Genomic DNA, 17,873 nt, shown 5'->3' with positions numbered 1-17,873 from the left:
TGTCCAGAGGGCTGGGTGGTAAAGGCAGGACCTCCACACAGCGACCTGTGGTGTGAACTTGTGCTCAGAACTTAGATCTTCCACTCTCACTAGACCCTAACGACAGGTGACACTTCTTTCGGATCTCTCCCCCAATGTCCCAGTCCTCCTGGTTATGACATATGATCCTTGCTCCCTTTAGCTACCCACTAGATGCCTTTACCCTGTCTACCCGACAGCAGGAGGGTGTCACGGAGGAGAGAGATACATGGTTGTCGTTCCCATGGGGCATGCGGCATTCTTGGTAATCCACAGACAGCAGGCAAAGTCCCATGCAGAGCTACACAGTCAGCTCGCTGTAAGTCACCCAGAGAGCATGGACTATGTCCTACTTCTAACATTCTCTCTGCATGGGGCTCGTTCCCCTTGGGGCTGACGTCAAGTTATGTGGGCCTTGCTAGGAAGCTAAGTGGCCTTATTGTGAGGCTGCAGGCAGGAGCTGGATCAACCACTTACCTCCTTCTTCAAGGCAGCCAACCTGTGTCACCATGTTCCGAGTGACAGGGATCGTAGCCACCAAGAAAGACCAACAAGGGAGCTTGTCAGCCTGAACGGGTCAGGGAACCCAGCCACTTTGCTGTGTGTTGGTGAAGCAGGCTGGAGAGGGCCTCGGGAATCCAGAAATGGCATGCATAGGAAGGAAGAGAAAATTCCACGCCTCTCTCTCCCTCAGCATGAGGCAGCAGTTACGATGCTGCTTCTCTCTCTTGCTGAATGCCATTCTGAATAGTTTATGGCTCCACCCACAAACTGCTGAGCTGTGTTTCAGCATCCCCATGCCAACTGGACGGCCGCCTGGGTCAGCGTGGTGCACTTTCTACGATGTGTCAGGAGACAGGGAATATGGTGGCTACCCACTGTCTAGGTGAACTGAGACCAGAATTTACTTCACAAAGCCCTCAGAGATTTCCTATTGGTGTCCCAGCAATAGCTGCCAGGCCTTGGGTTTATCTCCTCCTGCCGGTGCTATGTTGGGTACCATGTGGCCTTGTTCATCTTACTTTGTAGACAGTCTTTTGAAGCTGGTTTCCCTCGGTCCATTCTACAGAGAGAAAACAAGAGCTGGGAGCAAGTGGCCAGTCTGATGCACAGTGAACTGAATTTTAAGTCATCAGGCTAGGGAGGTGGCTTGGTGGTTAAAGTGCCTACCTTGCAAGCATAAGGGTGAGAGTTTGGATCCATATCTGTGAGCTCTGGGTTTGATTGAGAAACCCTGTCTCAATGAATAAGGTGGGTATAAATGGTTGAAGAAGATTCACAATTCCAACCTGGGGCTTCCATATGCATGTGCACCCCCACACGTACCTACTCATGTGCACACATGCACACAGACACACATCACACACACCCATGTAAATGGAAACAAAAAAATGTGGTAGTTGCATCCCTGGGTCTGGCCACTGCTCAAAAATCCAGCCATGTCATTGGCTTTATCTGTTTTCCTTTTGCTGTGAACAGCTTGGTCTTTCACAGACCGTGCAAGCTGGTGGGAAAGGAAGGCCTTTGAAGCTCTGGAGAATACGCGCAGTTTTTATTAAAAATTGCCACACAGATGCAAAAGAAAGCATGATTCCTCCAAACCAGAGCATGCTGCTTCAAGCCTGTTTAATAGAATTGTAATCGGTGGTTCCTGAAAAATCATATAAACACACACATGCACATGTCTTTAATCCCAGCACTCAGGATGTAGAAGCAGGTAGATCTCTGAGTTCTAGTTGGTCTACAGAGCAAGTTTCAGGACAGCCAAGGCTACACAAAGAAACTCTGCCTTAGGGAGAGAGAGAGAGAGTTAGTTCTTGACTTTAGGGTAATACAAAAGCAGTGTTGTATTCGAGTAGGAACCACATTTGCATTTTAAACCTGGATCTTTTCTATGACCAGCAGTATGTCAGCTTATAATCCTCCTGTTTGGAACAGTGATATTGAGCTATGGTTCCTGGTCGGTTGCCATTGTGAGGGGAGCAGCCGATACCCTGCAGTGTGCTGTGACTGAATTAGAGCAGTCTGGTTAGGGCAGCACACGCATTTTCCACTTAAGATGTTTTTGGTTCATGGTGAAAATGTTATAGTAAGTTTAAGAGTCTTTGTGTGTGTGTGTGTGTGTGTGTGTGTGTGTGTGTGTACACATGTGTAAAGAGGCCATATCAGTAAAAATGTGTGAGACCTGTCTCCCAGTGGTGAAACTGTCTTACATTATTCCCTTTGAATTATCCCAGAATTAAAATGATGTGAGAATACTAAGTAAAGTTTGCTCTCTGCTGGCCGCAGCTGAAGCACGGCAGTTTCTGAGTCCCCTTACCTCACATGGTACCTGCTAGAGAGCCACGGTGGAGCTGTAGGCTCCTCCCATCCGTGTCTCTCACATCAGTCTTCAGGGGTGGGCTGCACGTGGCAGAACTCCTGTTAGCCAGATTCTTGCAAGAGTCCTGTAGAGTGTGTGCGGGGACTGCCTAGGTGTGATGTGTGCGGGGACTGCCTAGGTGTGATGGGTCTGGCACAGGAGGACCAGGGAACGGGAGATCAAGGTCAGAAGGAACAGAACAACAGGGCTTTTCTATGGAGACAGGTTTGGAAGGAAGGTGGGACTGATGGGTGTGTTCTGGGAGACAGGAGCATCCAAGTGACAAGAAGCCCAGGGAATGGGAGAGCTGGGCCGTGGCCTCCAACCGGGTAAGATGTCAGATGCAGGAGGGAGGGGAGGCTAGAGAGGGTAGCTGGCCTGAGGCCCAAGGCCAGGAGGACCTGGCCCCTGTCAGGTGGCTCTGGGAGTGAACACTTGGTCTGTCTTTGGGTTTCAGGTCCAACCAGAAAGATGCCGCCCAGTGCTAGCGCGGTGGACTTCTTCCAGCTCTTTGTCCCAGATAACGTGCTCAAGAACATGGTGGTGCAGACCAACATGTATGCCAGAAAGTTCCAGGAACGCTTTGGCAGTGATGGTGCCTGGGTGGAGGTGACACTGGCCGAGATGAAGGCCTTCCTGGGCTATGTGATCTCTACCAGCGTCTCGCACTGTGAGTCGGTACTCAGCATTTGGAGTGGAGGCTTCTACAGCAACCGGAGCCTCGCCCTTGTCATGAGCCAGGCCCGCTTTGAGAAGATCCTCAAGTACTTCCATGTCGTGGCCTTCCGTTCCAGCCAGACCACGCATGGGCTCTACAAGGTCCAGCCCTTCCTCGACTCCCTGCAGAGCAGCTTTGATGCTGCCTTCAGGCCGTCTCAGACCCAGGTGAGGCCAGTGTGCATGTGTGTGTCTCCATGTATGTTCATGCATGCATGTGTGTGTACACTTGCATGTGTATATCTGCACACATGTCCATGCATGCATATGTATATCTCCACACATGGTCATGCATGCATATGTGTGTGTGCACTTGCATGTATATTTATCTCTACTCATGTCCATGCATGCATATGTGTGTTTGCACTTGCATATGTATATCTCCACACATGGTCGTGCATGCAAATGTGTGTACTTGCATGTATATATATCGTCACACATGTCCATGCATGCATATGTGTATCTCTGTGTGTGTGTGTGTGTCAGCCAAGGTGCCATTGAATGCTCTGAGTCTTTTCTTAGCTAGGGACAGGATTTAGGATGTCCTCTCTCCCTGTCCAGCCATACTTTCTCCAGTGACTTGAACAAGTCGCTTCAAGGTCACCAGCCATACTCTTAACCTTATGACCCAAACATGTTTGTAAGGGATAGTGGCTTGAACCCCGACCCCAGACAGCTGGAATTCAACCCCTGCTCAGAGGTACAGCACTCTCCCCTTTCCACATCCTCCCGCTCCATGGCTCTTCCGGCACTAGGCTTTACACAGTTTCGTCTCAGGATCCCCATCCTGGTGGCTTTGCCTTCGCCTTCTGGACAGCGAAGGAGGGTGCTGGAGCCGCAGCTGCTCTTTTGGTCACTGGGACTTCTTACATGCAAAGGTTCACCCGGCCGCTCAGGGTAGAACCTGAAGCCTTTTCCAGGGTCTGGAGGCCCAGAACCCTGACTCCCTCGGCTCCTCCGTCGGCTCCTGACCCACCCTGCCTCCCATGGCTCCTGTACCAAGCGCTGTCATGCTGCCACACACAGTCTGTGTCAGATTCTCAGACTCTCCTCAGAACTGCTGTTGATGTAGCACACCACGGAGGTGGCTGATAGCTGTAAAGCTCTCTAACTCAAATTAAGAAGTTGTGTGCCTCGTAAGTAAGCTGAGTTCCCCCTGTGGAGAGATCTGGTTACACAGAAGGACCATTCTTGATGCCCATGACTTTCTTCTAAGAGGCTCCTGCTAGGCTTCCGTTCCTAATGTTCACTTCAGCCCAAGTCTGTACTGGTCCCCTATTCTGCACAACTGGACATCAGGCTTTTTGTGGGGGTCTGTTACTGTGTCACAGGTCCATGGGCTTCTGAACTCTCTGCACAGGTTTCCCTACTGTTCTAGAACTTGCCAGACACCTTGTGAGAGCCAGAGGTGGGGTGGTGGGAGGGCATGGAAAGCTACATTCTTGCCTGGGAACTTGTCTACCTTTGTCTGTGGAAATAGTGTTCTTCCCTACCGTCTTGTCAGAGCTGGGGTCGGACTTGCTCCAGTTTCCAGGAGTGACCCGGCGCTGTCTCCCTTGTACCACCATTGTGACTGCCCTGAACACACAGATGCTCAGGCACATGCACATGTGTCTGTACGTGCACACACACATACACGTGTGCACATGCACACACAGGTACATGAACTCTCAGTGTGCAACCTTGGCAGCTATTGTTCTAGCAGATGTTACTCTTTGCAGAAGGTTTTGCAGAGTCCTCAGAAGACCCCAGAATCTGCCAGCAAAAGAAGCCATTTTTGTGTGTGATGTTCACATACAAGCACATTATTTTCATCAAAGCAGGAGCCAGATTAACCAGAGAAATATCCCTGGAGAGGGATTATGCAAATAAGCCAGAGATGTTTGTCTACCATACGTGCTACCTGGCACACCCTGAGTGGCTTGTCGCAGAGGGGACTCAGGGATAGTGCAGTGTGACAGAGATGCTGGCTGTTTTCCCCAGAGGAGGAAGAGACTCAGATTCCTGCTGGCCCTGCTGGGATGCGCTTATCAGTGTGGTTGGAGAGCGTGTGGAGATGTTCTCACTTGTTCACTGAGGAAGAGAAACAACAGATGCATGGTCCGTCCAGTCAAGAAGACGGGAGGGGAAGAGCAGGGAGCCAGGGCACCTCCATGCTCTCTTCCCTGTTCCTATGATCTCCTTAGATTGTCCATTTTGCTAGATGGTTCCATACGGGGCTTTAGATGTCTCACAAGCTTCAAGGAGTCAGGGACTGTGAGGAACTGGGCATGAAGGTCTGGGCTACAGCACAGGCAGGCCACCTTGTCCATTCCCTTACCGAGCAGAGGCAGGGCCACATCCTGAAGTCACTTTCAAGATTTTCCAACAATAAAAATCCAAGGGGCAGAGTGTGCCAGTGCATACCAGTGAGGTGTGGCTGATGCTTTCTTAGGAAGAAAGATTATTTTTATTTTATATCTATGAGTGGTTTTGCCTGCATGTATTAAATACAGTACATGTGTGCAGTGCCCACAGAGATCAGAAGGGGGCATTGGATTCCCTAGAACTGGAATTCTACAAGGTTGTGAGCTACCATGTGGGTGCTGAAAACCAAACATGGGCCCTCTGCAAGAGGAACCATCTAAAAAGCCCTGAGGCCGATGCTTTTTAAAATAGAACCAAAGGCACTGTTACCAAAAGAATGCTGGGTCACGAGTGCAGAGCTCACCTTCCAGGGTGCCCGTGCCGGGCCATGGACTAAGGCGGCTCTTCAGAAGGGTCGCATGCCCTGAGCTGACTCAAACCTGCCGAGAGAGACACACTCGACCACTGTCTCTTGGAACTGGGGTCCTTGAAACTTGTTCCGTACGTGGCCAAAGATGGCTTCGGATGGTCCTCTTGTGGGTCCTGTCCCTTCTTTCCTGTGGCCACAAGGCTGCAGTATTTGAGGACAGAGAATTATTCCAATCAGTTTTGTTCATAAGAATAGGCAGTGGTTTGATGGTCCTCCGTTTAGAGCACTGTGTCGTGTGGAAATCCGCATGTCTGCATGTCATCTTTCTTTACAGCAGATGCACACTCTCATAGCTCATAACCGTGGAATGGAACCGGGGAGGGAATTGTAATATGCACTGTGCTGCCTCGGTGTACTCCCAACCAAGCACTTCAGTGTGAAAAGCCAACTTGGAGTCTTTTTATTTTATTTTTTCTTTGAAAAGGTCATAAAGTCATGTTATCAAGACGTTGACATTGGTGAAGGACAGTTAATAATTGCTCAGGGTGTCGAAGCTGGAGCGATGGCTCAGTGGCTCGAATGCTTGCTGCTCTTGCTGAGGATCCAGGCTCACTTCAGAGCACACACTGGACAGCTCCCAACCACTCGCACCTCCTGTCCCAGGCTCAGATGCCTATGGCCCCCGTCGACACCTTTGTTGTTGCTTTCTTTGTTTGTTTGCTTTTACTTTTGCCCCCAAATAAATACATGGAGACTTACTCTTACCTACAAATGCCCAACCTTAGCTTGGCTTGTTCCTAGCCAACTTTTCTTCAACTATCCCATCTGCCTTTTGCCCCTGGACTGTTGCCTTTCTCTGTCCTATATACCTTTCTTTCCTCCTTATTCTGTGGCTGGCCTGGTGGCTGCATGCCTGGCCCCCGCATCCTCCTCTCCTCCTTTCCTTGCTCCTCAATTCCTTCCCTAGACTTCTCTTCCTATTCATTCTCTCTGCCTGCCAGCCCCACCTATCCCTCTCCTGCCGGGCTATTGACCATTCAGCTCTTTATTAGACCAATAGTGTGTTTTAGGCAGGCAGGAAGGCAGCTGCACAGAGTCAAACAAATGCAACATAAAAAAATACAACACATCTTTGTGTCATTAAACAGATATTCCACAGCACAAACAAATGTAATACATCTTAAAATAATATTCTGTGACACATCTTCATTCATGTTCACATATGCCCCCCCCCACACACACACCTACACACACAATGACACAAATTGGGACTGGTGACCCTGGGCCAATGATATAAATCACTGACATAGGACACAGTCATACCTGGCTCCATCCCTGTGATGTAAGGTTTTGACATGACCCAAGGATCTAGGGTTCCAGATACAGTCACTGAAGATGGGCCTGGGATAGCAGCTCTGAGCCTGTTGTCTCATGCCAGGGAAGATCACAGGCATAGCCAGCGTGGGATTGTGCAAGGAGGACAGCAAGAACCACGCCATAGCTGATAAAGGACTCTGCTGCGGGTCAGGGTGTAGGTGAGTGCGCCCATGCTTCCCAGCTGAGTCCTCCCCAGAACAGCAGGTAAGGAGACTTCAGGTCAGAGAAGCCAAGCTACTTTGGCATGGTCACACAGCCTTCTGAAGGTGTTGCTGAGAACCAGGCTCACACTGCCCTATGAGAACTCGTGCTTTTCCTTTTCCCGAAGGTGCTACATGAACCCCTGATTGATGAGGACCCTGTGTTTATCGCCACATGCACGGAGCGTGAGCTGCGGAAGAGGAAAAAGCGGAAATTCAGCCTGTGGGTCCGCCAGTGCTCTTCGACCGGCTTCATCATCCAGGTGAGTCGGGGGCACTGCAGAGGGGGGATGAGAGGTGTCAGAATTGGGGGCTGTGGGGGGGATATGCAGACACTGAGGAGATGGGAAGGGCGAAGTGGAGTGCCCTGGGCCCAGTCAGCTCACTCTTTCCCCACTGTCACGCTCGGCTCCGGCACTCCAGCAGAGGGCAGTCTGTCTCACTTCACCTTCTGTGGGGAAGCTGGTCCTTGGAGAGGACTCAGCCATGACTGACTCCACCCCTGTCATGTAGGGATTTTGAGATGACCCAAGGACCAATGGTGCCAGACACTTAGAGGCACTAAAGATGGCCTGGGATACTGGCTTTGAGTTTGTCTAGGTGGAGGCAAGCTTTATTAAGGAGAATTCGGTAAAGGCGGGAGATTGAGGAAAAGAAAGAAAAGCCCCTGAGAGCTGGAGGGTTTCCAGGAGGGAAAGCCATCAGACTTCCTTGCCTAGGGTTCGTCTGGGGGCGTGGCAGAGACTGGACATTGGCTAAAGTAATTGCTTCGAGGCTGGTTAGTCCTCTTGACTGCTGTGGGCTGAGCCGATGGAGGGACCACATGCTCCATGCATGTCCCCTGACCCAAATATGGAGATTATCATGTGTTGTTCAGGCCATTGGGGTGGTTGGAGCCCAGCTCTATCTCTGGGTCCATCAACAAAGTGCTGACCTTGAGTGTCTGCCTGTCGGTCATTGGCTGTGTTATTGACGTCTAGAGAGCTACTGATTGCACTGTGTCCTCTCTGCTCATTTACATGGCCAGCCACAGTTTCAGGCTCCAGCTACCTGCTGTGAATCGCCATCTGAAACTATCGCTTAAAACACTCCAGGAATAACCGTCTCTTAGGTGCTGGGCCTTTCCTGAGTAGGGAGATGGAGTCCAAGGTCCACCCTGAGAAGGGAGTCACCCACTTGCCCAGCATATCCACCCTGTATACACCACCTGCCCATAAGTCACCTTGCTGCTGTCTGTCATCGGGTCATCTAGCACAGTGCTTGTGCCAAAAATGAGCCGTATTTCCGTATAGCGACCTCCAGACGAAAGAGTCATGATGCCGACCCAGCAGATTCGTCAGAAGTGTACGGCAAAGTACTAAGCCAAGACATAGCGTGAAAGTTCTTGAATGGATAAGAGAGACAGTTGAATGCTGGCTTGCTGAGGTCTGTGCTCAGAAGGAATCTCCCTATGAAGCTGTGAAGAAGGGAGGTTTGGGCTCATTTTGTTGTCGTATTTCAAATTGCAAACGGTGTAACCACAGCTCGCGGCAAGACGCAGAATAGTGTTGTCTGTCAGATGTCTGCTGGGGATCATGTAACAATCCTAGGATAGTGGTGATGGCTGAATTTTTATAAAAAGCACTTTGGGGGCAGGGGTGTAGCTTGGTAGAGTGCCTTCCTCGCGTGCACAAAGCCCTGGGTTTGGTCTCTAGCACCGCATAGCCTGGTATGGTAGTTCCTGCCTGTGAACCTAGCACTTAGGATGTTGAGGCATGAGGATCAGAAGTTCAGGGTTGTCTTCTGCTACATACAAGATCAAGGCCAAGCTGTCATACATGAAGCACCCTGTCTAAAAAAATAAACCCTGGAGCATAGTGTTTCTGAAGCTAATTGTGGATGTGTGCAGCGTCAAAACACGTATATTCAGCTGCATTTACAGGAGATCCACGCAGGCCAGGACCACAGCTTCCAGACCATTGCTGAACCCAGTGCCTCTGTTGTTCTGCCCCACATCTCAGTGCAGTATTGCCCGCTCTGTTGAAGACGTTCTTGCTAAGTCACATTCCTGTGCGTTGACCTAAGCACAGAGTTGGGCCTTTGCGTTCTGTTCTCTTCAAGGACACGTGTGCTTGGTAGGTGACCTCCCAAACTCACCAGACAGGATGGGTCCTGGCATGGTAGCTGGGTCTCCCACATGCTCCTTCTGGGTGTTTCTCAGAGAGCCGAGCAGCCCTGGCATGGTCAGACTGCTCCATTGTCAGCGTGTGCTGCAGGGCAGGGCAGGGCAGGCACGAGAGAATAGTAGTGTACAAGGTCTCTGAGCACTCCCAAGAATGTCTGCTCTCTTTAGGGGAGGGAACTAGTTGGTACCTGACATCAAATCCATCCTCTTTCCCACGCCTTTGGTGGCAGTCACGGAGCTACCATGGATTGTGTAGGGACTTCTTCCTAAGTTCAACACCCCCTCTTTGATGACCTGGCCCCTGGGGTGTATCCGACCTCCACTGTATCTCTGGTATGGTGAGACAGGTGAGGCCTGCTCTGCCTGCCTTTGAGCTGATTGGTCATTCTGCCCAGTGGTTAGTACCTATATAAGAGCGTGCCTAGCCCTTGAAATGGCCCTTGCTTCTATGTTTTTTATATTTTTATTTATGTCTGGGAATTTAGAAGCATGTTTGCATCACTTTTAACTGCCAGTTTTGCCTTCTGTAACTGCTCCTTTCCCACCTAGACTTTTCCAGAAAGAAGCCTCCAGGCTGAACCACCAGCTGCTCAGATTTTGGGTTGCCATGGTGGTGACCTAGGACTGCAGGAGGCTGATGAGATGCTGGGGTAGCTTCCTCATATTCTCTGCCCCTATGTGTCCTGCAGCTTCATGCTATGGTCCATGTTGCCTTTGACTGTCTGATCTCTGTACATTTCCGTTCAAGATCTATGTCCACCTGAAGGAAGGTGGTGGCCCAGATGGCCTGGATGCTCTGAAGAACAAGCCCCAGCTCCACGGTATGGTGGCCCGGAGCCTGTGCCGGAACGCGGCTGGGAAGAATTATATCATCTTCACAGGGCCCAGTATCACCAGCCTCACCCTGTTTGAAGAATTTGAGAAGCAAGGTTTGTCCAGTGGCCATCCCATCGTGGCCAGCTCCTTGGGGAAGGGGTGGGAGGTGAAGAGGACAGGAGTGGTGGCCAGCACAGACTGCACAGGCGTCTCGGCTGTCCCGTGTCTGGGTTCTAGTGATCTCAAGGTGTTAGTCCTGGGCTCACCATCTAGACACCACATCAACACAGAGCTCTGCCAGTCTTCTGGGCACTCGTGTGTGTCCTTTGCTGTGTGGTTCTGGCCATCAGGGGCCTGGAGAAAAAGCTCCTAGTAAGAGGGGTCTGGAAAGTACGAGAATCACCCACCATCACTAGTGAGACTCTCCTTCCCGTCCGGCAGAGACCTGTGTGGTCACGGACAATCCCATGGGCGTCTTGGAGCACGAGGTTCCATTTGTTCTTTGCAGACTTGATAAGCTTCCCATGGCTTTGACAGAAGTTGGATGTAAAAATGCTAAGCTGTGCTTGGAGACAGCTCAGAAAGTGTCACTCATAGACAGAAGCTACTAGAATTGAGGCATTTTGCTCTGCCACACAGTAGACGTGAGGCCTTAAAACTGAACCCTCCTGTATTGTGGAGGGCCTTGGAAGCTGTGTGGAAGTGGGGGAGCAGTCCACCTCGGCACTGCAGGCTAGGTAAGGGTGACGACTGTCTGCTCTGGCCGTCGCGGGCAGGCTCAGAACTCATCTGTGGCGAGAGCTCAGCAAGAGATCAGACTGAGGGGGGAAGGAAAGCTGCAGAACTGGTCCTAGAACACATGACCCAGAAGCTTTGGAGGAGATCCGGCTCTCCATGAAACACAGTGGGCAGCTGGCCTGCTGCCTGAGCCCATGTCTGCGGAGGCATGTTTAGAGAGGCGTGACCTCTGATGGTGTCTGCACAGATGTATGTGATGGTCCACTCCCGCCTGGGTTTGCTGTCAGTACTGGGAGTTGTGTTTTCTATGCCCCCTGTGTGTGTGTGTGTGTGTGTGTGTGTGTGTGTGTGTGTGTGTGTGGTGGGGGGCGGGGAAGTAAGCAGCTTGAGTGTTGGTACCAGAGCATGGCCTGGACCACTGGGCTGCTTCCCCAGAAGTCAGGAGTGTTGCTTCTGAGATCCAAGGCTCAGTAAGCTAGGAGATGGGCAGGGAACTGTGGCTGGACAAGAGTGATTGGGTATGGACAGGGCCTCAGCAGCGGCTTCTGAGATCCAAGGCTCAGTAAGCTAGGAGATGGGCAGAGAACTGTGGCTGGACAAGAGTGATTGGGTATGGACAGGGCCTCAGCAGCGGCTTCTGAGGGTTCTGCTCGCACCTGTCTCTCCTTCCCTGGGTTGTGGGTGGGGCACCCTGACAACGGCACATGTGAGATTTTGCATCTTTCCTGCCAGGGATCTACTGCTGTGGCCTACTGAGCTCTAGGAAAAGCGACTGCACGGGTCTCCCTCCATCCATGTTGACCAACCCTGCCACCCCGCTCGCCCGGGGCCAGTACCGGATCAGGACAAAGGGGAACATGTCTCTGATCTGCTGGTATAACAAGGGGCACTTCCGCTTCCTGACCAATGCCTACTCCCCTGTGCAGCAAGGTGAGTGGGGAGTGTGAGTGTGGGTCTAGGAAGTCGGGGGCACCTAGGGCACAAGCCTGGGGCACCCTCATGCTGGCTGTGTCCTAGGAAGGGGCAGGGAAGAGCCTCATGCAGCCCTTAGCAAGCTGGGAGGATTTGATTGACGTGGCTTTGTGACGTACCTGCTTGTTAGGGTGTGATGCTCCTATTGTTTAGAACATAATGATGCACTGCATTCTGTGTGGATGTGTGGATCATCTTATCATCGCGGACTCCTGCAAGCAAAGCGCCTGTGTAATTCCGGCTGCCAGGCGGCCCACTGCTCTCCTCACTAGTTCTCTGGGGATTTAAAAATCGATTCAGAACAGAGGGACTTAATTAGCCCAGAGTCTGTATTTAAAGTAACTGACAGTTAAGACAGTGTTAAACTGCTGAGAGAAAAATTGACGATTGCAAAGGAATCTGCAGAGCTGCTTCCAATGTGGCATTCACGTGCGCTGCTTGCATTCCTGTTTGCATGCTGGGAGTGTGACATGCAGGTTCCTGTAGCACGCACACATGTGTGTGTGTAGTGGTACAATGTATGTAGGGTTGTGTCACACCTGTGATCCACATGTGCTTCTACGGCAGTGTGTATGTACATCCTCCGTATAATATGTGTTTCTGTCGTGTGACCTAAAACTAGCCAGCACAGTGGGCCACCCTAAGCATGCCCGGTGCACACCGTGCTAGGAAGGACACTTCCATCTTTGTCCCTGTGTCCGGCAGAGGCTAGGCAGACGGTGCAGGGCAGGCCAGGGGCAGGCATCATACAGCAACCGTTGGTGCAATGGAATGGGGAGGTCCCGTGGGTTCTCTTGGCCCCCAGGCTCTGCTGGTTGTGACTTGTGCTATGACTTTGGAGGCATTAGCTGCATTCCCTTTGTATGTGCCAAGGATTCTGAGGGAGCTGTGTCTGTCAGTGATGGGTAACAGTGGGAAAGGCAGGGAACTTTCCAGCCCAAGCCCCAGGAAAGGACCTTGAGAGGTGTGGGGGGTTGGGCCTGGTGTGGAGGGGCGGCCTCCTTGCTTCTCTGTGATATGATCCCATCCACACAATAAAGGGCGCAGAGAAACTGCCACTGTCCCCCTCCCAGCAGCCCTTGACCAAGTCAGCCACTGTGGGGAGGAAGAGAGAGCGCTGCTTCCCTTCAGTTCCTCTCAGGCTTAACCTGGTAGTGTTCTCCTGTGCTTCTTAGAGTTGCCTGTGGATTTGTCATTGTCCCTGTGCCCCCTTGGTGGCAGATGTCTTTGTACTTGCTGCCTTCAGCGTCCCCTCCCCCTCTCTGCTAAAGCACCCGATGAGTGGTGCTGATGCAGTTCCCCACCCCACGCCACCCCCAGGAACTGGGCAGCCAGGAACACTGGGAAGCCTGAGCGCCCCACATCTCCCCCACAGGTGTCATCATCAAGAGGAGGAGTGGGGAAATCCCCTGCCCCCTGGCTGTGGAGGCCTTTGCTGCTCACCTCAGCTACATCTGCAGATACGACGATAAGTACAGCAGGTGCGTGTGGGGACGGCCGCTCTGCCTTCTTCAGGTGGCGGTGGCTGGGTGGGGGCAAATGACACCGGCACACTGTGTGTTGGGAGGTAGTGTTGGCCCAGACATGCTGAAGAACATGCGTTTGGAGCATGAGGCGCTATGAGGTCGTTCCTGGTCCTCCTCCTGGCCCCAGGTGGCCTACACACCCACCTTAGCTCCACACAACACCACCACACACCACTCAGCTCACAGTCCAGGCTCCATCCCCACCTGAGGCCCCTTCCCTCACAACATGCCCAGTGATGGGCATCCTGGCACACACTTCAGCCTTTATCCTCCATGGGCTTCATCCGTCCCACCCCCCTCCCATCTGTCCACTGAGTCCTTGGTTCCTTTGCACAAGAATCCCTGTGATCAGGTGTGGGCTTGCACTGTGCACATACAGTATGCAGAAGGCACATGCAGTGTGTGCAGCAGATGTGTGTGACTTACATGTGCACAGAGCTAGCCTGCCCAGGCATCCTGATAGCCAGAGGAGGCTGTTGTACACAGCGCTAGCCTGCCCAGGCATCCTGATAGCCAGAGGAGGCTGTTGTACACAGCGCTAGCCTGCCCAGGTCTCCTGATACCCAGAGGAGGCTGTTGCTCATGTAGATGCCTTCATCACAGTCTTCCTACCCAGAGCAGAGCTAGTCCAGCTGGCCAGGTAGCCAAGCACTAGCTCGACTGCCTTAGGGGAACCTCCATTGTTGGGCCTATGACCTGGTCTGGAGTACCTAGCCTGTGAGAAGCCACCTCTTCCGCCTTGACAGGACACTTACCACATCAGCGCCACCGCATTTCAAAGAAGGTAGTGGCTTAGTGGACACAGGGGTAGTGTCCTGTGCTAGACACTCTGGCGGTCTTCAGACATGATATAGCCAGGATGCAGAGAAAATATCTAGGAAAAGATAATCCTAAGAGATAAGGTTCTGGGCATGAATAGTGTCTCAGGGCCAGCCCCAGCATCCTGCATCTTCCCCAAGGAAGGACAAATGAAAAGCATCTGGGAAAGAGAGCACCTCGCAGGGCCCGGAGCTGAGGGAGCAAGTACTTCAGGTGTAGATGGGCCTAGAGCAGGGCTTTGGGAAGAGGGCTGCTGGGGGCTGGGGTCGGGCCTGCTGTAGCCCCACCCTCTCTCCCATTTCTCAATAGCTGTTCCTTTTTCTTTGTTTTCCTTGAGTGACGTTCACTGTGACAGAGCCCTGCCCACAGCTGGTCCCTGGCACCCCCACCATATGGGTGTCTGCAGAAACTGTGACCAAGTGTAGAGTCTCTGGAGCCTCTGGATTCTTCTTCCCAGCTTCCCAGCTGCGTGACTTTTCTGAGGAGAGGAGAACAAACACTTGTTCACCCCAGATCGGGCACTCGTTACAGATTAAAGAAATAGTTCCAATAGTCTATCCTAGTCAGCCAGCAAGTTTATCATGGTCACTGACCAGGAGCATGGGTGGCAGCGCCCAAAAGCTCCATTCCTGGGGTTCCCTCAGCCGATTGGAGAGTCCCCTCCTCCCAGTATTTGCATGGCTGATGTAGCCTTGGGATGGGACCTTGTGAACACTGCACTCCCCAGCCCCCCCAGTTCCAAGAGCTCCCTCAGTGGATTTTATTTCTTCCTGTGATTTGTGGGTTTTGTTTACTTCCTGCAACTTAAAGAGCTTCCCCTCCACGAGGAAGGGGTGGAGCGTTTAAACCTCGGGAAACAGCTATGTGACATTGTACTCCTCTCTCCCCAGGTATTTCATCTCTCACAAGCCAAACAAGACGTGGCAGCAGGTGTTCTGGTTTGCCATCAGCATCGCCGTCAACAACGCCTACATCCTATACAAAATGTCAGATGCCTACCACGTGAAGAGGTACAGCCGGGCTCAGTTTGGAGAGAGACTTGTCAGGGAGTTGCTGGGCCTGGAGGATGCATCACCAGCCCACTGAGACTGTGCTGGCCCAGGGGTGGCAGGGACAAGGAGGGAGCCAGTCACCTGCCTGCCTGTTGGAGGGCCCATGTGTGGCCAGAGGGTCTGCTTTCAGCATCACCCCCCCAAAGGGGGTGGGCTCCCCAGAGCCCAGTACAGGTGACTGGAGGGGCTGTGGCAGCGGAAGCTACCAGCAGCAGGGCTGGTGGACCGTGCTCTGCTGCCCAGAGCTTGAGAGATCATGACAGGCTCAAGTTCAGACCAGGCAAGCTTGCAAAATGGGCCACTCAGTGCCACCACTCAGCACCTAGGGACGTGTGTGATCAGCTTAGATGGCTCCCTTGAAAGAAGACATGTGGTGTGGTGCCGTTAAAACTCCAGGAGACAGGAGCAGCTGCAGCTTGCTGACTAAACAGGGTGTTCCTGCTGCATCCTCCACGGGGCTGGTGCGGGGCAGGGCCGAGAGGGAACCGAGAGGTTCACAGAGAAGAGCAATGCTGTTTTTTTATTTTTCAATATATCTTCAGGTTATTTTCCTACTGTTGCTTAAGGTCTACTGTAAACGAGATGTGTCCCTTCCTCCCCCCCCCCCCCGACACCCTCACAGTTCCCTGCATGATCACAGTTCTGTGTCTGGCCTGGGGACCCGCAGGCTGTGCTCTTTGTCACCATGTCGTTGTTGGCAGAATTACTTGTTTTGAGAAATACGTAGCGTTGTGAAAACAAAATCCTCCAGCATCCTTTCTCCGTGTGTGGTGGTCCCCCAGAAAGGTACGGCTGGATAGGGAGGCCCTGGCTAGGGAACCCCCTGTGACTCGACCTGAGGTTGGGGACTTCCCACAGCAGGGGCCGGCAGCAGCTGGCTGCAAGGCGTGTGGAACCCAAAGACCCAGGCCCTTCTGCCAGAGGTTGACGCATCTCCATGGAGCCTCCGCCCCGAGGTGGACCCACCATCCCCACACACGGGAACGAGGGATCTCTGACCTTGCAGCAGCCCCTTCATCTGAGCGCCACCGCCACCTAATCTCTCCAGACACACGATGTCCTCAACGGGGGCTTCGGGGCACTCTTCCGTGTTCATTTGGTGAGCTGAGGTCTGGCTGCACCTCGTCACTTCTGTGTCCTCCCTCTCCTCAAGCGCCCTCACTTGTGGTGGGACCCGCGATGCTGTGGATCGTGGGCCTGATTTCAGATTGTGTTTGAGATAATCTTTGCTGTACCCTTAACTGGATTGCGAGCACTTTTGCCACGTGGAGAAATATATTTTTAATTTGTGACGCTTTTCTACAAGGTCCACCTTTTTCTGAGTTCAGGTGTTTCCAACACTTAGGGAGACTAACGAAGGCCAATGACTTTTTCTTTTCTGTCCAAACAAGAAAAATAAAAATAAAAGTCTATTTAGATGTCGGCTGTTAGTATGTGGCTTTGTTTCTAGGGTCAGGGTTAGAACGCTCCTCCTCTGACCTTGCTTTCCCATCGTGTGACCGGGTATGTGTGAGCTAAACTGTTGGTGGAATTGTGAGCCACAGAGTTTATCAGAGGAATCAGCGAGGATTGATGTGTGGATATACATATGAGTGAATGACAGTAGCTCTGGGTGTAGTTGTCCAGACTCCCCCCCCCAAATTATTTTTAGTCTTGGTTACCTGAGGTCAACTGTGATCCAAAAAATACTAAATGAAAAATTCTAGAAATAAACCTCCCATAAGTTGTAAACTTTTACTATAACACAGTGCTACAGTTGTTGTATTTTATCGTTAACTTCTTACTGTGCCTAATTAAACTTCATCACAAGAGTGTAAGTAAAGAAAGAAACACAGTGTGTGATTCCAGCACCCATGCATGGTCTTGGGTTTCAGAAACTTTCCCTGCTGAGGGACGGCTAGGGACTATTGGGTCGCTCCCACAGGAGGCCAGCAGGTGGCGCTGTTCTACCGGGCGTTTGCTCCCGTGACCTGCTGGAGCCACCCTAGGGTGCAGGTGCTCTTTGTAGCTCTGGTGCCACCTGTTTTCTCTGAAATAGTGGGAAGATGGCAGCTCGGCCATGGGGGCACGGCAGCCTGTGAGGCACCTGTGGGCTGGGGTTAGAAAACCTTCAGCTTTGGGCCTTGCTCCTCGGGTGTGCTTCGGGCACCACTGGCTGTCATTAAGCTCACTGGACGAGGCCAGTGTCTCCTGGTCCTGAAGCAGACACTGACTGTTCAGGAAGCAGACATCCCTGGTCCCTGTGTCTGCTTTCTGTCACCCAGACAGAAGGCAGGCCTGTTAGATCACAAGGCCAGACCGTCCTTCTCACAGCTGCAGGCATCTTAGCACGTAGCTCGCCCGTCTGGTTTAACAAGGCAGAATATCTTGACAAGAGGACGTGGGAGAACAAAGCT

General features: G+C 52.1%; 1 protein-coding gene across 1 annotated transcript in view; it reads left to right on the top strand.

The window, feature by feature from the left end:
* The window catches only part of Pgbd5 (piggyBac transposable element derived 5), a 59,384-nt gene extending 42,485 nt beyond the window's left edge, over positions 1 to 16,899 (top strand). The window contains exons 2-7 of the mRNA XM_075977648.1: positions 2,838 to 3,265; positions 7,519 to 7,653; positions 10,303 to 10,483; positions 11,841 to 12,038; positions 13,456 to 13,561; positions 15,316 to 16,899. Of these exons, the coding sequence (XP_075833763.1) occupies positions 2,838 to 3,265; positions 7,519 to 7,653; positions 10,303 to 10,483; positions 11,841 to 12,038; positions 13,456 to 13,561; positions 15,316 to 15,511 (1,244 nt within the window). The 3' untranslated portion in view covers positions 15,512 to 16,899. The remainder of the gene's footprint in view (positions 1 to 2,837; positions 3,266 to 7,518; positions 7,654 to 10,302; positions 10,484 to 11,840; positions 12,039 to 13,455; positions 13,562 to 15,315) is intronic.
* The last annotated feature ends 974 nt before the right edge of the window (positions 16,900 to 17,873 follow it).

This window comes from Microtus pennsylvanicus, chromosome 6 (assembly GCF_037038515.1).
Source record: "Microtus pennsylvanicus isolate mMicPen1 chromosome 6, mMicPen1.hap1, whole genome shotgun sequence".
Lineage (NCBI taxonomy): Eukaryota > Metazoa > Chordata > Mammalia > Rodentia > Cricetidae > Microtus > Microtus pennsylvanicus.
This window is presented reverse-complemented; position numbering and strand designations above follow the sequence as displayed.